Genomic DNA, 20,586 nt, shown 5'->3' with positions numbered 1-20,586 from the left:
CAGGGCAGCTCTCGTGAGCTGCAATAGGCTCCTCCTTCCTTCCATTTCCCAAGTCCTTTCGGACAAAAATAAGATGGTCAGGACTGGACTCTGGTCCCTTTATTGAGACTGAGGGGCCAGTGGGTCCATCCAAACAAAAATAAATTTCTCTCCCCAAAGCCTGCCTGCAGGCTAGGGCACCCGGCATGTCCTGGCCGGGGCCCATGGCTGTCCCCTAAACCCAGCAGCACAGGTCTGGCTCTCTCAGAGTGACAGGATACTGGCTGCTCAGTGTCCAGAGACCCTAGGTGAAACAGGGAAGGGAGTCCCAGTGGGTCCCACACCCCCCCACCCCCAGCATGGCTGGCCCCAATATCCACAGTGTGTGTTGGGCCCTTGGGGCTCAGTCGTCGGTCAGGGTGATGACGTCGTATTCGATGCCCTGGTGCTGCAGCTGTTGGATGTGTTCGGGTGCCGCCTCTTCCGCACCAAACAGGCCCTGGGCTTGGGCCATGGCAGCATCGGCCACCGCTGCCAGGGGAGGGGAGAAGACGGTGAGCCTGAGGCCCCAGAAGATCGACCTGGGTCCCCATGGGCGTCAGGCTCCCGCCCCGTACCTGTGACAGCTGAGTGTGCAGCGGCCTCCAGCTGGGCCTGTGTGACCAGCTGCTGGCCTGGGGACACAGGCACATACTGGATCTAGAGTGGAGAAGCCAGTGAGATACGGCCTTGGAGGAGCTCTGCCTGTGCCCCAGCTCCATCTGATCCCCCTAGAGGCCCTACCTGGGACTCCTGAAGGAAAGGGGCCCCTTGTTCATACTGGATGTGTGTGATCTGGCCTTCCTGTACCTGCAGAGGGGAAGGCAATGTGGTGAGTGAGGAGGCTGTACACCCCTCCCCCGCCCTCCCCTGCCCAGGCCCGGCCTACCTGGATGTGATGGCCCTCTGGAACCACCACATATTCCTGGGGGAGCAGGTGCTGGACTCCATCCTGGGAGATGATGTACTGTACCTGGAGAAGGGTGGAGATAAGGCAGGTGCTGAGGCCTTGCTGACTGGGGGCAGGCAGAGGGAGGGCAGTGCTGGCAGAGGTGCTCACCTGGTTGTCGGAGGTCACCAGGTGCTGCACTGTCTGGCCGTCCGCGGTGGTGATCTCCTGGATGTAGGTGGCTTCTTCCTGCCAGGACCAAGCCAGCTCCAGCCTCGACTGTGTGCCCCCACCCTGGCCCGTGACTTCCCAGCCCAGGCGCTCACCTGATTGGTCACGGTCTGCTCTTGGGCCACAATAATGTGTTCCTGGCCCAGTGCCTGCTGCAGCCGCTCTGGGCCCAGGACCCCGTGGCTGGACTGGAGTGCAGCTGGGCAGAGAGGGGAGGGTGCTCACACAGGACTCGCGTGAAACCTGACATACCCCAGCCCCCCCATGCTGGTCCCCCAGGGGCAGCTCACTGTGCAGTGTGGCCAGCGTCTCGTCGTCACTGTTCAGGATGATGGTTTGGGTGGGGGTCCGGGCTGGGGTCCGGGCAGTCGGTGTCCCCGTCTTTCTCCCATCAGGACTGTGCAGCCGCTGGATGTGGAACTTGAGATGCCCGTTACGGTTGAAGCTGATGGGGGCAGAGAGAAGGCTGGCTCAGGGACAGCCCCATCACGCATGCCTAGCAGCCCCCGCCTGCCTGTCCCTGGCCTCACCGCTGCCCGCAGAGGTGGCACGCAAAGGGTTTCTCGTTGGTGTGGGTCAGCATGTGCCGCCGCAGGTCCTTCTTGTTCTTGGAGGCAAAGCTGCACTGGCTGCACTGGTGGGGCCGCAGGCTTGAGTGCTGCGCCATGTGGGCCTGGAGAAGGGGCAGAGGCAGGGGCGCTGGCTGGGGGGCCACACGGCACTGCACGGACAGAGCTGTTGGGGAACCTGTCTGCAGGTGGGGACGAACTGTGTAACAAGTACAAACCAGACCAAGATCTGGCACTGCTGCGTACAAAAGGAGGAACAAGTCCCAGGGCCCGTCGTTACGTCACTCAGAAAATCCCGTCCCTGCTCCCAGACTCCGTTTACCCCCGCGTAAACATGAGATAGATGTTCAGATGAGGGAACCTCTGAAGGGCTCTTCCAGCCCTGACGTTCTAGGATTCTGGGCCCTGCTCCCCTCACTGAGCTGCTGTAAGGATTCAGTGCACAGTTGGATCTGTAATCCTTAAGGGGAGAACTCCCGCGCAGAACCTGCCCTCCTCGCCTTTTCCACACTGTCTCCACTGCCTCCCTTGTACCTTGAACGCTCTCTATTCCAGACAACTGGCATTTCCCTAAGCATGCCTCCTGCCACCACCCCTGTGCCTCTGCCCCCTCCCTGGCCCGGGCTGGCCAGCGCCAGCACCCCAAGTTCACATGACCCGTTCCCTGTCTGCTCTGCCGTCTGTAGTCTGTTCACACCACATACACTGTTGGCATTAGTCACCCTGTCTGAATGGGTTCCCCACCAGACTGAGCTCCCCAAATGCTGAGACCTTGTGGAGTCCTCTCTGACCCTAGAAGGGGAAGAGGGCCTGGCTTGGGGGGAGTGGCCAAATGAGTGCCAGGGGAGGCATGGGGGGGGCGGCACCTACCCGGACCTCGGGCCACTGACGGGCACTGAAGGAGCAGTCGGGGCACTTGAAGGCACTAGGCCCAGCATGGGCCCGTTTGTGACTCTCCATCTCTGCTCGGCCAGGGAAGGCCTCAGCACAGATCTTGCAGGAAAACTTCTTCGATGAGGCCGCGGCTGCAGACGGTGGTGATGGTGGTACTCCCAGGCTCAGGGCTTTGCTGGCCGCAGGAGGTGGGGAGGCAGAGCCCTGGGGGTCTCCTACCCGGTGAGTCCTGGCTGGAGACGGGGGCTCAGGGCCATCTCTGGGCAGCCCCCCACACTGTAGCAGGGGCCACTTGGCTCCGGAGGCCAGGGAGTCCGGACTTGGGAAGGAGATGGAACCATCTGCAGTCAGCTGTAGAGAGATGGGGGAGCATGAGGTACTGAGGAAGATGGGGGAAGGATGGGACACCGGGGAGGGGTTGGTACCCCAAGCCTCACCTCGATGTGGTGTAGCTGGGTCCCATCGGCTGCCATGATGTAGTGGGTGCCAGCTTCTTTCAGGGTGTCGCTCACAACCACAGCCTGGGCTGCCTCCCCTGGGGGCTCCTCACTGTGGGCACCGAAGAGGGGAGGAGTGAATTCTAATGGGATGGAAGGCCACAGGAGTCCCCTTCCCCAGGAAAGTCATCAAAGGAGGGGGGACTGCCACCACAGGTAGACTCCCTGGTTTGAATTCTGGCTCTCCTCTTTTCCAGCTGAACCTCAACAGTCTCTTCCATAAATGATGACTATAGGTCCAATGTACTGTCCTGTGCCAACAGTAGTCATCGGGCTCCCCTGAAGGGCGGGGTGGGGTGGCAGTGAGGCCGAGAGTCCAGGGGTCCAGGCCAGTCTGGCCAAGTGCGGCAGCAGGAGGGCCAGTGAGGGGAGCGGGGAGGCAGGGCTAGCAAGTACCCAGAGATCAAGAGCAGATGGCAGACGCTGAGACTGGGCTGCCCGCCGGCTGCCCGGGGATCCGGATTCCCATCCCAACCGCACACTGCGGCGCTACAGTGCTTGGATTAAAGGCTTTCTCAGACGGCCCAGGAGTTCAGTGAGCATACAAATATTTCTGCCCCGAACTTGCTCAGTGTAGAGGAAGCCATGTGCAGCTGCCAGGCCTCCAGTGCCAGCGAGGAGCCAGAGTTTGCTTCGAAGCTCAGAACTGGACAGCCCCTCAGGGATCACCCAGAACAGAGAGCACGTGACTCCAGAACCAAGGGGTCGACGCCTCACTCACTGCCTGTCTGACCTTAAGCAAGTCACTCAATGTCTCTGGCTTATTTCTTCACTTGTAAAATGAGAGAAACGTGGACCTCACGAGAACGGTTTAAGTGAGTCCCCAAATGTTCAGTGCCTGGAACATCTAAGTGGCCAAAAAACAGTAGCTTCCAATCTCCTGAGAAAGATAGGACTCCTGTGGCTCGTTATGTTACGTGTGTTAGGATTTTTGCCTCCTGCCAACTAGGCTCGGGTGGGCAGAGCCCTCCTCTGAGGCCTCCCTGCACACCTACCAAACTAAAGGGGCCTTGCAGGCAGCAGGTCTCACCTGTAAGGCGTGCCAGGAGCCGATGTCCCCTCCTCCATAGGGGGTGCTGTGATGACGCTGTAGCCAGTCCCACCGAACGGGCCAGGTGCCAGGGTGATCTGCTGTAGGTCAGGGGTGCCTAGCTGGCTCTCTGCTGCCACGCTGCCTCCCGGCTCTGCCACATGGAGGGTTACCACCTGCGGAGTGGCCCCTGCTGGGGAGGGCTGCCCACCAGGGGATGCCAACTCTGCTTCCACGTCCTCGGACTTCACCACAGCCACCTGTAACAGACCCGCTGGGCGTCACGAGCAGGGGCTGTGGCAGAGGGGCTGGTGTTCAGGGCCCTTCTCTACCTCGCGGCCTCAAAGCTTGCCCACACTCAGTGCTGCCACCACTCATTTGTACAATCCCAGCCCTATGTTCTTTCTAAAGTACCCTCTGGCTCTCCAAGCCCCACCCAGCAACTGGAAATAAACTTAGCAAGACCAGGATAGTGCGACACTGCCCTCCAGGGGCAGCTGGGCAAGTCTGCAGACATTCGTGGGTCTCGCACTTGGAATGGGGCCGGTACTGGCACCCTGGGGTTATCTGTCAGGGATGCGGCTAACCAGCCCACAATGCCACCCACAATGCCAGCCACAGCCAGCACAGCGGCTCCTGCAACAAAGAACTATCTGGCACAAAAGGCCAAGATTGAGAAATCCTAGGGTAAAGGGACAAGTGGCAAACCATTTTAGAAAAAAAAAAGAGCTGACCTCACATCTTACTCAAAGTCTGCTTCAAATGGATCAAAAACTGAAATGTAATAATAGGAAAAAACCTCTAAAAATATGAAGAGAAAATGTGGATAAGTATTTTTATGACCTGGGGTGGGAAGATTTTTTCTAATCAGCAAAACAAACCATAAACTGAAATCAGAAAACAAGAGAAATGTGGTATTTAACAATGCATTCGAGAGAGAAAAGTCTCCTTCATATGTAAAGAGCCTCTGCAAAGTGATAATAAAAAGACCAATAGGGGCAGCTGAGCGGCGCAGCTGGTGAAGTGTCTGACTCTTGGTTTCGGCTTGGATTGTGATCTTGGAGTCGTGGGACTGGACCTCATGTGGGACTGGACCTCAAGTCGGGCTCTGGGCATGGTAGGGAGTCTGTTAAGGTTTTCCTTTCCCTCTGCAACCCCATGCCTCATGCACATTCTCATGCTCTCAAATAAATAAATCTTAAAAAAAAAAAAACTAATAGGAAAACTGATACAGGACACAAACATGTCAGTCAGAGAAGAAATAAATGGTTTATGAACATATAGAAAGTAGTTCAATCTCATTTATGGTCACAAAATTATAAATTAAGGTCATGAGGGGTATCTGGCGGCTTAGTCAAGGGAGCATGTGACCCTTGATCTCAGGGTTGGGAGTTTAAGCCCTACAATGATTAGAGATTACTTAAATTTAAGAAAAAAAATACCACGAAATATACTTCTACTGTGTAGAAGATATTTATAAAGATTGGAGACACCCAGCACCCAGTGCTGGCAAAGGTGCAGGGACACACACTCTAGTAGTGGCAGTCACAGAAACCGGCATATCTCTACGAGGCTTCTTACCTTCAGACCCACCAATTCTACTTCTAGGAGACTTTTTTTTAAAACTAAAAAATGTTTAGGAGCACCTGAAATATACACGCACTAAAGCACTGCCTTTGATTAATGAGAAACTGGAAACAACCAACCAATAAATGACGGCATGAACTTAACAACATGGGGACGATGGAATGATGTGGAGATGTAACGTGGCAGTGGTGGAGAGAGGACGTCTGCAGGCCACAAGCCAGACCATGCCTCACATGTGCCAAGGGAAGAAAAGTGGGCTGTGGATAAGCATGAATAGTGTGATCCCATTTTTTTTAAAGATTTATTTATTTGAAGGAGAGAGCACGCGTGTATGTGTAAGCGGGAGGGGCAGAGGCAGGAGAGAGAATCTCAAGCCGACTCCGCACTGAGCATGGAGCCCAATGCGGGGCTCAATCTCCTGATCCTGAGATCATGACCTGAGCTGAAACCATGAGCGGGGATGCTGGCGCTTAACCGACTGGGCCACCCAGACGGCCCCGTTGATCCCATTTTTTTAAGGGACACAATGTCTCTGTGTTAGCGTGTACATGGACGAAACTGGAGAAATGCTTATTAGCCCATTTACAGGGGGTGGGAAGGGATGTTAAGGACTTTCACTTTCTGTATAGAACATTTCCTAATGTCCATTTTGGTTTTTTTTCAAACACACCTATTTTTGTAATCAGGGGCGGGGAGGGGAAATGTTATATACTGGCATGGGAGCAGCAGACAGGGCAATAGAACAGAACCTGTCCGGACGCATGGCAATCGACATCATGATAAAGGGGACATCTGCAACCACTGGGGAAGATTATTTCATATACTGCACTGGAGAACTTTTGGGAAAAAAAGTAAAGTTAGTCCCCTACCTTTCTGCATACACCAAAAATAAATTCCAGGTGGAGTAAAGACTTAAGTGTAAAAAATGAAACCCTAAGAAGAGAATAAAAATGAATGTTCATATAATCTTGGGGTGAAGGAGGCCTTTCTAGGAAGGATACAAAGGCAAAAACTATAAAAGACAGATTGAACTATCTAAAAATGTGCAACTTCTATACACCCCCAAAGGCACCACTGAAATCCTAGGAAGCTCTCCAGGTCTGACACCAGGCTCCCTCCTGCACAGAGTTTTGTCTGTCTTCTAGGCCCCCAGTGGCACGTTACTGCTCCAAGTTCTTGGAATTTAATATCTCAAATACAGATTCTACGTTTTCACAAGGCTCAGGGCAGGGAGGCAGCAGGGGCTAACAAAGCTCTCCCTGCCTCAGAGGAGGGGGGCGGTGGGGGGGGGCGAGCGGGGTAAAAGTGACCCCAGGCGGCTGGGCGGAGGGAGGAGTTCTGATGAGCTGGGGGAGGATCTGCCGGGCTGGAGGTGCAGCGGCAAGAGGGGCTGGAGCGGAGACAGCCGGGGAGCCTCCCGGCTGTGCCAGGTGTCACCGGGTGAGGGCGCCAGGCTAGATGGGAAGCCGGCTTGGACCCACCACACAGAGAGGCTGCGGAGCTGGGACACCAGCGCCGAACAGGGCCACAGGGGCGGCGCTAACCGGTGCCGGCAGAGGTCACGGGGACGCGAGCTGAGCGGAGCTCCTCTGACCTCCCTGGCCCAGGGGAGCCCCCTCCTCCGCGTTTGCTCCCGGGGTTTTGGTGGACCGTCTCCCGGGCTAAGTGGGGGTGCCCTGAGGGCCGGCCTCGAAGGTGGCTGCACGGGGTTGGGGGGTGGGGAGGCGGCTGGGGCGGCTCACCTGCAGGGCTGTGCCCCCCAGCTCCCGCTGGGCGCTCATGTTCAGCAGCAGGTCCAAGGCCGTCTGTGTGGCCATTGCCGTGGACTCCTCAGCGCCTGGGTTGGGGGAGACGGGAGCCTGAGAGCTGGCCACCGCCCCCTCTCCCTCCTCGGGCCCCAGCGCGAGCCCGGCCCCCGCCCAGATCCCCAGGCCCCCACCTTCCTCCAGAGCTCACCTTGCTGGTAGATGATGGTGGCGCCACCAAGCGTGTCAGAACAGAGCAGTGGGGGGGTCTCGGGTGCCTGGAAAGGTGCTGCTTCGGGGGGAATCTGCGGGGTGGGGACGTGGCCAAGCCTGAGAGGGGGCAGCTCGGAGGCAAGCACTGGTTGCCAAGCGCCTCCTACCGGTCGGGCGCTTTACATGCGTCGGCTTGTTTCACCTTCACACAACTACGTCTCAAGGGATTTCTCAGCTCAGCGCGCCCGAGGAACAGACCCAGGCTCAGAGAAGCAACAGGCTAGGATTCCACCACTAGTTAAGTAGCAGAACTAGGATCTGAACACAAGGCTGACGCCTGAGCCTGTGTTCCACCTGCACATAGTGGAGGTCCAGCTTTTGGGGCAGGGGAGGGGGAAGCAATGTTCTCAGCTATGAGACTACTTCCTGGCCTGCCTTGCTGCTAGGTAATGTGGCCTTGTGGCTAAGCAGGAGCTTCTGGTTAAGTTCACCGGGAAGACAGATGGGGGGATGGCAGGCTTCCTTTCTGCCTTTCTCCCATCCCTTCCTCCTGCTTCTTGCCTGGGATGTGGCTAGAAGGCTGGAGCTCCTGCAGCTAAACTGGACCATGAGGCAACTACAAAGATGGAAGTCGTATGCCTAGGATGGCTGGGAAAAAATATTGACAGAGCTTGGTCCCTGATGACTGACCATGGGGCTGCCACACTAGCTCTGGGCTGCTGACCTTTGGGTTCATTTCTGAGAATGATAAACTACTACAGTTAAGCTACTGCGGTCTCATTCTCTATTTCTAGCCCTGGAAAGCCACTCCCCCTGTGAGCTTATTAGGGCTGACAGGTCTGTGACCTCATCAGCTCTTTACCACAATTGGAGAGGCAGGGACCATTTTGTTGTCCCCAACATGCCAATGAGGATGCTGGGGATGGGAGAGGTGACGGGACACTGTCATCCTGGACCATGCCCCCCTCCCCCCCCCAGTCCCCTCTGTCTGCTGCCTGCTTGGCTGAGCTTACCTCAGGAGGGCCTGGGGAGCTGGGGGGTGGTCCGGGGGCCGCGCTGTGCTGCTGCTTCAGCTCCTCAATCTGCTGCAGAGAGAAGAAGGGGCGACGGCGGGAAGGGGGCTCCTCAGGGTGGCGCCGTCCCCACTCCTCAAAGCTGCTGGCGTGTCGGCAGCGCACGTGCAGGCGCAGGTTCTTCTTGTGCCGTGTGCTGAAGTGGCAGTATTCACAGGCAAAGGGCTTGGCCCCTGTAGGCACAGGCGGACGGACGTTTGGGTTTTCCCACCCCGCACCCCCAGGCCAGGAAGCCTTCCATGGGTCCCCGGGCCTCTCCAGCTGTCTCCCCGCCAGTGCTGCGCGCCCCAGCTCGTTCTGGTGGCCGAGGCCAGACAGGAACCAGGCCCACCCTTCATACTCCCAGTCTTCCTCGGACAGTCCTAGTTTCACATCACAGGACCACACACTTCTCTTATGAATCATTGCCCCCAGATAGACAGGAATCTGGCCCCCGGGTGTGTCTAATTTCCCCCAGCATGCCCATCAGAGGCACAGGCCCCTGTGGAGGAGGAGAAAGAACCAACTGTTTCATGCACCTTCTGCATGCGTGAGGACGGGGCCCCCGTCAACACGTCTCCCATCCAGTACCCAGCACAGATAGGGCTCAGGGAACAGAGCTCACTGTTACAACCATCACATGGTAGGTACTCCTTTCATAGCCAAGGAAGGCTCAGACCGGGCAAGGTGGCCCATGACCATGCAGAGAAGAGCCGGCTGAGCTGAGTTGTAAGGGGGAGATTCCCTTACGACCGAGCAGCCGAGGCCACTCTCCCGGCGGGATAGGGGCTGCTGGTGGGACAGGGGCTGCCGAGGTGGAGGAAGAGGACAGCACTGAGCCTGCGACTGGGGGCAGGGTGAGTGGAGGTGGGGCGGGGCTGGCCTGACCTGTGTGCTTAACAGCCACGTGGGAGAGCAGGAAGTCCTCCCGGAAGGTGCGGTAGGGGCAAAAGCTGCACTTGAATGGCTTGTCACTGACATGGGACAGCTGGTGGTTTAGTAGTGCCTTCTTGTCCTCACAAACAAACTCACAGAACTCACACTTGAACCTGGCGGTGGTGAGAGGGAGGGAAGCTCAGCAATCACATGGGGCGCTGGGGCAGGGTGCTCCAGCCCTGGGGCCCCCTCCCTCCTTGGGGATATACCTGCGGTTGGCAACAGCTTGGATGTGTGTGAGCAGGTGCATCTTAAAGGTGTAGCGCTTCTTAAAGGACTTTCCACACTGTGAGGGGTAGGGTGAGTTAGATGGGGGACTGTCCAGGGAGACCCCTTCACCCTGCCCCCAGCTCTCAGCCCCAGACACCTTGTCACACATGTGGGGTTTCTCGGTGCTGTGTGTCTTCATGTGCTGTGTGAGTCTCTTCTGCATCGGATAGATACGGCCACACACAGGGCAAGGGAAGGAGCTCAGCTTTGGGGCCTGGGAAGGGACAAGAAGGGACAAGAAGGGACCAGATGAAGAAAGAAGGAGGAGGAGAGAGGGTGAGACCTCACTTCCTGCCCCCAACCTCACAAGCAGCCCTCGAGCAGGCTCCCTTCCTGGGCCAGGGTCCCAGACTCACCGGATCTGGCCTCTTCTTCCTGGGGGCAGAAAGGCATAGGAGTCAGACCACTGCTTCCCCTAGCCCACCTCAAACCTCACATTGACCAGACCCACCCTCAGCTCTGAGTGTTTCTAATGCACAGCCAAGCCCTTCTCTCAGAGCAGGGTTTCCCCAAGTGGAGTTCGCTAGGAAATGCTAAGAGGCATGCTGTAAATAAATTCTAGAATGGTGCCTTCTTCCTTTCCTTGTTCCAAAAAAAAAAGGGGATTTTATTTTATTTATTTTTTTTTAATGTGCATTTTAGAGCCCTGAGAAGTCCTGCAGAAAGAGTTAGTGAAACAGGTGTTTGACCTGATGTCCATAATTTTACCTCTCCCCTGCCTGCCCTACCTTTTTAAAAGAAAACCCGTAAGCATCATAGAGAGCAGGCTTCCCACAAGCACATTTTCAAAGTCATTTTCCTGGGGCGCCTGGGTTGCTCTCAGTTGTTGAGCATCTGCCTTTGGCTCAAGTCATGGTCCCAGAGTCCTGGGATCCAGGCGTACATCGGGCTCCCTCCTCAGCGGGGAGCCTGCTTCTCTCCCTCTCCCATTCCCCCTACTTGTGTTCCCTCACTGTGTCTCTCTGTCAAATAAATAAATTTTTAAAAAATCTAAAAAAAAGTCCCTGTCCTCGTGGACTACTGTATCCAACCTCAGCTCACACAGCACGCCAAGTGAAGCGAACGCTTTCCTGAAGCTGCAGATCTAATGACAACTCGGTGAGCAACCTCAGGGCCCCGAAGGATTCGTTCCTCCGCCCAGGTGTCCTGTGTCTGCTCGGTCTATGCTCTGAGAATTGGGAGTCTACAAGACCTTTAGATGATTTCCTGAACTCCTTTAGGTAGCCCCTCAACAACGACTGTCCCAATCTTACAAAGCACACGGCAGAGAAGAGATGGGACAAGAGCCCTCCAGGCCCCAATACTGCTCTGAGCCAAGTGAGCTGGGCTGAACGGCCTTATCTTTCTGCTGTCTGTAAGTGCTGCCAATGGGGTGGCCCAGGGCAGGTGCTCAAGCAAGGGGGAAACACGGTGATGCTGGGCCTCCGCTTCCCGCCCTGGCCCATTCCCCTGGCCTGTACGCACTGACCGGTCTCGACTGTGCACGGCTGCGTGACGGACCACATCCTTCCGGTAGACACTGGTATAGCTGCATTCGTCACACTTGTAGGGCTTACTGCCCACGTGATTGAACATGTGTTCCTAGGATAGAGGGGAATGACAGTGGGCTGAGTTTGGCCTCCCCTGTACCCTCAACCTGTGCCCACAGCCTTAGGGCTGCCGTGGGCACAGGCTCACAGAACGAGGGAGCTGGAGCCTATTAGGGCTGGGGACTCTCCCCAATAAGGGCACCTACTCTGTGCTAGGCCCTATGCTGGCTTACCATGTGAGACCGAGGCTCAGAGGGAAGTAACCTTGGCCCCGAGTGACTTGGTGACTGCGAGAGCTTGGAGCCAAGCCAAAGCAGCACGGCTCCAGAGCCTATGCCCTCCCCACCGCCCCTGGGGACAACTGTCCCCCAGCAGGGTTTTGGGAACAACTTCCAGGCCACGGGGCCCTGTCTTGAGGTAGGAAGAACTGTGTGCAGAAAGCAGAGGGGCTCTGGCCTGTGCTCCAGGTACCCCCTACTGCACTCGAATGCCAACTCTCTGCCTTACTTTGGCCAAGCCAAGCCACAGATTCCTGGGTCAGTCAAATGGGAAAGTTGATACCTGCGACCTCTTTAGGCTGCATGGGCATGGAACTCGAGCATGTCTACCATACCCTGGTAAAACGGCTTAGGGCTGCAGCGAGCCCACTGGCACCTTAGGTAAATGATATAAAAAGGAACTCGTTTCTTGAGACACATTACTGCCATCTACTGGAAAACTTTCTAACATACTAAACGAGACAGAACCGGGCTTTACTGTCATCCACCCATATGTGTGGTGATTAAGTAAATCTCTGCTATCTGCACTGGGCACAGCACCTCTGAGGATGTGACACCACTACACAGTGTGCAGCCTGCACAACTGCCCATGCCGCCCACATCTGAACTTCAGCGCACAGCGGCACACCACTGAACGTGCCCTGTAGAGGAGTGGGAGGGCCCCGCCAATGGCCTGTGAGCGCCACTCCATCTTGGCACTGCCCGCCAGCCCTCGCCTCCATCCCAGTGCCCCCCACCCCCATGCTGCGTACCTTGAGTGAGGACCAGCGGCGGGAGCGATAGCTACACTGCAGGCACCTGAAGAGCTGGGGGTCCCCGGCCTCGTGGGAGTTGACGTGGAAGCGCAGGTCCTCATGGGACAAGAAGCGGGAGCCGCAGATGCGGCACAGGAAGGGCCTCAGGAGCGGTTTGGGGGACTTGTAGTAATACCTGCCAGGAGGGCACAGGGTAGAGTCTGGCTGGGCTGCGCCCCCCGCTGTCTCCCCTACTCCCATCCCTGCTCTACATACTTGCGGTATTTCTTGCCCAGGAAGCGCCTGGAGGGCCGGCCACGGCGGCGGGGCGGGGCAGCAGGCTCATCCTGGCAGGAGGGGGTCGCATTCTCCGCATCTGACTGGCTCACACCGGGGTCCACGGGGGCCCTGTCGGCCTTGCCCAGGGCAACCAGGCATCCTGGGCCCGAGGAGCTGGGAGCCTCGGGGTCTGGGGGCTCTGGAGGGCTCTGTCCACTCTGGGAACTCACTAGAGGCTCTCCTTCCACACCTGCCATGGACATGGTCACAAATCAGCTACAGACACACCAGGGCAGATGCTGACAGGTGCGCCAGAGGCCAGCCAAAATATCTCCCTAAAGCACAGTCACAGACCGCTGATGGGGACGTCAGGTCACCGACTGGTGCAGGCGGCCCGCAGTTAGAGGGCAGTGTGGACACTGGCCTCCGACTAGCACAGCACAACCCCCGCCCAGCAGTCCGCAGCAGCAGCAAAAGAGCTGGGACCTCCCTGTTGAGAGACCCGTGTACTGCTTGAGCCTGCACACGGGACTTCCGTGTGTCCTCGGGCAAAGCCGCTGCCCTGAGTCTCATTTTCTCATCTGGCAAGTGGAGGTGATGACTGCTGCGCTAGTGACCTCACGGGAACATTCTATAGAGTCTGGGAGTGACAGCAGGTACTTTAACATTGGTTTTCCCTAGGGAGGCTGGCAGGCTGGAGAGCAGATAGGAAGAGAGGAGATATCACATCACTGTACATAATCAGAACCTCTAGAAGTCTGAGCAACCTGAATGTGTTACCTATTCAAAAACATCAGCAGCATTCCAATGTAACATTTTTTAATTTATCTATTTTTAAATTTTTATTTATTTGTCAGAGAGAGAGAGTGAGCACAACCAGGCAGAGCAGCAGGCAGAGGCAGAGGGAGAAGCAGGCTCCCTGCTGAGCCGGGACCACCCACCCCCCACACCCTGCCCGATGTGGGACTCGATCCCAGGACTCTGGGATCATGACCCCAGCCGAAGGCAGCCGCTTATCCAACTGAGCCACACAGGGCATCCCTCAATTTAACAATTTAAGAATGAAAAGTGATCTAGGGGCATCTGGGTGGCTCAGTCGTTTCAGTGTCTGGCTTTGGCTCAGGTCACAATCGCGGGGTCCTGGGACTGAGCCCCGCACTGGGCTTCCTGCTCAGTGAGGAACCTGCTTCTCCCTCTCCCTCTGCCCTACCGCTCCCCTGGCTTGTGCTCACTCTCTCGTTCACTCTCTTTCTCGAATAAATAAATAAAATCTTTTAAAAAGAAAATGAAGAGTGATCTAGACAACCCTGCTGACATTCTGCTTCTTGACAGGGGTGCTGGCTATACGCGGTATTCCCCTTGTCAAAATTCCCTAAGCTGGGCACTTAGGATATGTGAGCTTTCCCATACGGATATTAATAAGGTTTTTAAAATCTTATTTTTAAAAGGATGCTAAGAAAAATGTAAGAATCTCCCCTAGACTGCATATACAAAAACAGCTGCAGTGTATTTTTGTGTCTTTACACCTTAGAGCAATCCTGAAAGGCAGGTGCTATCACCTCCATTCATCAAAAGGCAACAGGGGATTCAAGAGGCAAAGTCACATGCTGTGGGTCACATAGCCTGTAGGTGGCAGAGCCATCATGCCCATGGGGCTTTCCAATCCACAGCTTGTAATGCTCCAAGTCAGGGCTCCCTGGACACAGTTTTAGGTCTCAGACTGGTTCTCATTTTAGTAATCATACTTAAAATTTATCTTCTGGAGCGCCTGGGTAGCTCAGTGGGTTAAAGCCTCTGCCTTTGGCTCAAGTCATGATCCCAGGGTCCTGGGATCGAGCTCCACATCGGGCTCTCTGCTCGGTGGGGAGCCTGCTTTCCCCTGTCTCTCTCCTGCCTCTCTGCCTACTTGTGGTCTCTGTCTGTCAAATAAATAAATAAAAAAAATCTTAAAAAAATAAAATAAAAAATAAAATTTATCTTCTTAGTTCGTTATAAAGGTTCCAACTTCTCCTGTGCTGTGACACCTTACCACTTTACCACTGAGGAGCCTTGTCACGTATCGCTTCTTTTTTTTTTTTTTTCTTTCCACATATCACTTCTTAACTCAGGGTTTCTCCAGCTCAGTCTGAAAGGGCTGTCCCTTTACGAGGAGGCCTGCAGGTCCCCTAGGTTTGCTATGTGCTGCCCCTGCATGGCACACTTGGTCCCCAAGACTCTACAGAAGGTGGACAGGTGGCCCCACCTACGACCAACTCTCACCACCTGGGAGGTCCGAGGTCTCTAGCCGAGGCAGCTTCCGAGGCCGGCCAGGTCTCCTTCGGGGTCTTGGCGTACTGGGAGTAGGGCGCTGGGGCCGTAGCTGCCGGCCCCGGGGCTCATCCTCAGCTGGATTGTAGTCACTGTCCTCTGTGGGGACCGCAAGAGAAGGTGGGTATCAGTCCTGGGCCCGCCCTTTCAGGCCTGACCCCTGGCCTCGTTTCCCTGGGAAGAGGCTCTCTTCCCATCCCTGCCTGCTTCTCCAAGCCCACCAACCAGTTGATGCCTCCTCCAGAAAGCCCTCCTGACCTCCCACTGGCTCTGAGCGCCTCTCTCTAAGCCCCTGCAATCCTTTCTCTGCACTTTCCCAGACTCCTACCACTAACCCAGCACCACTGCATGAACTAGAAAAAGCTGCCCCTTCCTTAAGACACTTTACAGCCATTGTTAGAAAATAGTTGGAATAAACATTCAAATCTATAAACTCTGATGACAATGCTCTCCAGTGCAGGAGCCACTAGCCATATGTAATTATTGAGCACTCATGCTTGGTCTATACTGAGACACTGGATTTCCAAAAACTAGTATAAAAAAAGGAAGTAAAATATCCCACTGATAATTATGATTAAGCTTCATTTTATCTTTTAACCTTTTTAAATATAGCTACAAAAAAAGTTCATATGGCTGGTCTTCTATTTCTGTTGCACAAATGTGAATGTGGCCCTCTTAGATGTGGTGCTTTTTTTAGTGCACAGCCTGCACAACTGCACACAGAGATCCTGACCCCAATGCCCCAACTTCTGTCTTATACTGGAGGCACCTGCATGGCTGAACCTGTGCTGATTCCTCTTTCCCAGCCCTCCACGTGGGCCAGATGCAGCTAAGTATTTGGAGATGGGCATAGTGGTGGCACGCCTGGGAGCCACGGTGGCCTACCCTCTAAGTCATCGATGGCGCCGGCATCAACAATGTCATCATCATCTTCCTCCTCTGGCCCCTCTTCCTCCCGGGTCTTGGCTGAGGTGCCCCACTTCCGCAGACGCCCCTTCTTCCCAGCTGCAGCTGCCGCTGCTGCAAAGATCAGAGTAGTTTTGCCATGTCTGGCTCTCGGCCCTCCACCCCAACCCGCGCAGCCCAGCCAGCAAGGCAGCTATCAGTGCACCTGGTCGGAAGTGCCGCTCCCGCATGTGGCGCAACAGTGTGGCTTTGGTGCTGCTCCGGTACTGGCACATCTTGCACTTGAACTGCTGGACCACCACGACCTCCATCATGGCCTCCAGGCTCTGCAGGTCTGGCTCCTCGGTGCCAGAGCCTGGGGGTGGCTGCGAGGGGGAGCTGGGTCTACCCTGTGCCTCCTCCGGTGGCTCCAGGCACGTGGATGTGGGGCCATCAGCCAGGGCCTCGATGGCTGCCAGGCTGTGGGCCAAGGTGGAACTGGACATAGGCGAAGCCATGGGGGCACCTGTCGGTGGGTGAGGGAATCAGAGGGGAGGGGACACAGAGGGGTAGGTGGACCACGAGTGACAGCTGCCCCTCCCAGGCAGGACCAGGGATCCTAGAACCCAACTCCCTCAAGAGGGAGCAGCGGACAACCTGCCAAGATCACACAGTGTGTTTGTGGAGGAGCCTCCCTCTCCAGCTCCCTCACTCACTGCAGGGCTCCCCGGGGCTGCTCCCCAGGGTCTTACCATCGTCTGGGCCCTGCAGGATCAGGTACCGTGCCGCCTCAGCCCCACCATCCTCAGCACTGGTTACGGTGATACAGCCTGGGCAGAGATGGGGGAGGGGAGTCCCAGCTGACAATGACAACTGTTACTGCCCACACTCATTCTGGCTCACCCGCACCAACTACAATCCAGCTGTGCTGCCCCGCCCCCCACCCCCGAGCCTCACTTGCACCCTGTCCTTGCCCGTGTACCCCTGCCCAGAGCAGGGCTGTAGGGAGGTCTGGTGTAGGGCTGTAGGGAGGCTGGCCGAGCAGCTGGCTCACCATCGCACAGATGCCACGGCTACCCCAGCTGCCCCACCTCTGACCTTTAACTAAAACCTGGAGAGTCCCCCTCCCTGTCTCCAAACTCCCCCAAGGTCAAGGCCTAGCCCCTTTACCACTTTCTCAGGGTTGGCTTCCCACATGACCCCAAGGCTTTTTGAAGTCTGTGGCCTTTATATACACCATTGATAACAGAGGGTACAGTGTGGTAAATCACGAGTACAGACTCTCACAGCCTCCCCTCTGAGCCTGTGGCCCCCCACCTGCTGGTTTCAGTGGGTCCTCTGTACCTGAGACTTTTCTCCTAGGCCGTGAGGATGATAGTACCTATCTTTTGGGGTTACCAGGAGAATTAATGAGGTACTGTATGTAAAGTGCTTAGAGCAAACTCCAGTACATAGCCAGGTATTATAGTTGCCATGTTCATTCAGTGTTTATCAATGCCAAGCACGATATGACAGTGTTTCCAGAAATCTTCACCTCATTTACCACTATGAGACAGGGGCTACTGTGTCCATGTGACACACTTAAAGCGATAGGGTTACCTGCCTAAGTTTGCACAGCTGGCTCTGCTAGACCCCGCAGGAAAGCCCCATGGGCTGACTCTCGCTGCCTCTGTGGGACTCACTTGGGATTAGGTCCGGCCCAATGGTGGACTCGATGATCTTGTCGATGGCTGAGCCCAGGTCTGAGGAAGAAGCCGTACAGTCGGACACCAGCATGTTGGGGTCTGGGAGTGCGCTGGAGTGCACCAGGGCTGGGGGGCCACCTGTCACCCCTGCCACTGGCCCATGGGACACAGAAGATGAATCAGGCAGGTAGCCATGGGGCAAGGGGTCTGTGCTCGAGCTGCTCTCAGATACTTCCTCCTGGGTGACAGGAAACAAGGAGAGACGAATTTCAGGAGCCGCGATGGGGCAAGGCAGTCGTCGCCTGCCACCCACTAGATCGACCTCCGTGGCCCGAAAACATGGTGAGTGGAGCCATCCACATCGTCAGGCCCACTGATGACTGGTAGATGCCTCTCAGTCACAGGACCACCAAAGAACAAGTTCCAGGGTCTCTGACTCTGGTCAGGTAAGAGGCCCCATAATCCCCACACCTACACAACAGCCTGGCAGAGCTATTTTCACTGAACTTTTGAATTAGCTCTTCCCTCTGCCTGAAATGCTTCTCAGCGTTGCACCATTGCTGATTCTTACCCAGCCTTCTCACCACCATTTAGCTGGTACCTCTTCTAGGAAGTTAACCCTGACCCCCAGGCCAAAGGAGGACCTCTCTGTCCTGGGTGCTACAGTCACCTGTGTCCCCTCATCATGGTTCCCTCTGTAGTGTAATATCTCCTAGGTCAGACTGTACTTTCCATAAGGGCCAGGCCCACATCTGTCTTGTTCCCTGCTGTATCCCCAGAGTTCAGCACAAGCTGGGCACATGGTAGGCCCGTCTCTGCTGAATTAACAAAACCCTTGGACCCCAAAAGGGGGTCCATTTTTGGGCAGCTCTATACTGTGATGCCTTGGAAGCCATTCATTATCTTGCAGGTAATAAGAACAGTAATGGGTAATATTTCCTGAATGTGTACTATGTGCTGAGCATTGTTTTAATTGCTTTGCATGTACTAACTCATTTAATCCTCACATTGTAAAGATCTCATCTTTACAGATGAGAAAACTGAGCTAGAAGTAGGGTAGCTTGTCCAAGATCAGAGAGCCAGGAATGGCAGAGCCAGGAGGAAATGATAAAGGTTTCACAGAACGTGTCCAAGAGTACTCCCTCTGAGGCGGGTCTTCCTGCTCCATTTTATAGACAGAAGAATGAGGCTCAAAGACGTCTCCCGGTGAATCAGAGGCGGAGCCAAGATTTGAAGCAGGACACCTGCATCTCAAAGAGTGAGGACAGTAGGTAGTGGAGTGGATAAGACTACAGCTTAGATTTGAACCCTGGCTCTGTCGTCTCTCTGCGCCTCGGTTTCCTTCCCTCTAAGATGTGCAAGAGTGATATATACCCCTTACGAGGTATGAGGCTTAAATGAGAAAATCCATGTTAGGAGCTTGGCGAGGTGCCCGACACACGATACACCAACAACAAGTATTAGTTACAAGCCAGCCTTTCTGGCTGCTTCCCTTGGCTGCCAGGCATGCTGCCTGCGGTCCCTGCCTCCACCCACGCCGGCCAGCAAGGTCCATACCAGAGAGCTGCTGCCGCGGTCGGAGCTTTGCCCCACGCCAGAGTCGTCGGCCTCCGCCGGCCCCCGAGCGGCAGCGGCGTCGCTGCTGTCGGCGGACACCGCTTCAGAGGTGCCCACGCCCAGGCCGCTCTCAGAGGGCTCCTCCGGCCGGCCAGGACCAGGGGCCGCGTCGCTACTGCTCTCCACCTCGTTCTCCTCCATTGGCTCGGGGAGCCGCCTGACAGCGAGGCGCAGGATCTGGATCCTTCACTCTGCGAGAGGTGACGCGGGCTGGAACAGGTGGGCCTCCTCCCCGGCCCGGGCAACCACGGCCCGCCCAGCTGCGCCCGAGTGCCCATTTTGCAGGTGCAAAGACTGAGTCTCCTACGGGAGGGGCTTTCTCGTGTACCCAGAGACAGGAGCCTCGGGAAAACCGGACCGAGAAGCCTGGCCTCCCAGTCCGGAACCCTTCCCCGTCCCCGGTAGGGTGGTCAATGGCCGGTAATCTTGACCCTCCTCGTCTCTCCTCCATGACTCCCGCAGCGTGGTTCGCTCTAAGAGCCCGCTCCGAGCTCAGTGGTTTAGCCCTTCGGCCCCCCGAGTCCCCCCGGGTGCAGGGTCGGTGGTACAGCCCGCAGGCCCCCTGGGTCAGTGGCTCGCTCCCCCCTCCCCTGGTTCCCATGCGGAGGGGGCTGACAGCGACGGTCCCGGGGCCTGGCGACTCGGGGCTGTCCCCGGCGCTGCCTGCGCTCCAGGCCCGACGCCATCTTGTGGCGGCGCCGGGTTTCCGCTCAGGCAAGTGCGAGAGCGACTAAAGGGCCTGGGACCCCGGGGCCCTGTTCGGACAGCCCCGCCGGCCCGGGAGCTCGCCGCCGGCTATCCCCGCAGTCTGCCCCCACTTCGCGGCAAGGTGCAGTGGGGCCACCTGATTCTACCCGATGCTCACCTGACGCTTTCGTAGCCGCACTCCTCTCCGACTCCGGCATCGACGAGGTCGCCATCCTCTTTCCCCCGCTGCGGAGGGACCCGTCGGCCCACCGTAGGCCGGGACTACTTCCTACGCCGACCCAGAGAAAGACAGCTTTCCGGTGTGTCAGAAGTTTGTCCTGAGGCCTCAGAACCATTGCTCAGTCCGGAGAGAGTCTAGTATTTTATATGTCGTGAAGTTTGGATGGCAGAGTCTGCGATGGATTGGGGACTATTTTCTTTCTTGGCGGAGGGCTACACTGGGAGTGGTTATGTGACGTCACTGCTGGGTCCCTTCCCTAGGCCGCAGGGTTGGGCGCGGCGAAGACTGCCCTACGGCCTGGGGGCGTGGTCTTCAGCGGCCTGACCACGCCCCTCCCGGAACAGCTACTAAGGGTGTGCGGCGCCGGGGAGGTTTTGGCTTGGCCGGAGAGGGATAAACATTAGTCATTTCGC

The 20,586-nt window shown here is 56.4% G+C and overlaps 1 protein-coding gene across 2 annotated transcripts; it reads right to left on the bottom strand.

Moving 5' to 3' along the window:
• Positions 1–84: 84 nt before the first annotated feature.
• On the bottom strand, positions 85–19,846 carry ZNF335 (zinc finger protein 335). Of its 2 annotated transcripts, none has more exons than XM_080814269.1 (27): positions 19,186–19,846; positions 17,626–17,866; positions 16,696–16,773; positions 16,170–16,469; positions 15,944–16,078; positions 15,011–15,157; positions 12,749–13,001; positions 12,491–12,668; positions 11,400–11,512; positions 10,288–10,306; positions 10,029–10,145; positions 9,871–9,947; positions 9,614–9,774; positions 8,687–8,919; positions 7,672–7,765; positions 7,458–7,552; positions 4,129–4,388; positions 3,039–3,150; positions 2,578–2,952; positions 1,669–1,811; positions 1,429–1,583; positions 1,234–1,337; positions 1,079–1,156; positions 908–991; positions 763–828; positions 597–678; positions 85–510 (listed from the first exon to the last, which is right to left on the bottom strand). In XM_080814269.1, exons 1-27 carry the CDS (start codon positions 19,384–19,386, stop codon positions 383–385), a joined length of 4,029 nt encoding a protein of 1,342 aa, XP_080670395.1. In that variant the 5' UTR covers positions 19,387–19,846; the 3' UTR covers positions 85–382. The 2 variants fall into 2 exon arrangements, with proteins under 2 accessions (XP_080670395.1, XP_080670396.1); XM_080814270.1 differs by having other exon boundaries at positions 15,014–15,157.
• Between the last annotated feature and the right edge of the window lie 740 nt (positions 19,847–20,586).

This window comes from Martes martes (genome assembly GCF_963455335.1).
Source record: "Martes martes genome assembly, chromosome: 9".
NCBI classification, from domain to species: Eukaryota; Metazoa; Chordata; class Mammalia; order Carnivora; family Mustelidae; genus Martes; species Martes martes.
This window is presented reverse-complemented; position numbering and strand designations above follow the sequence as displayed.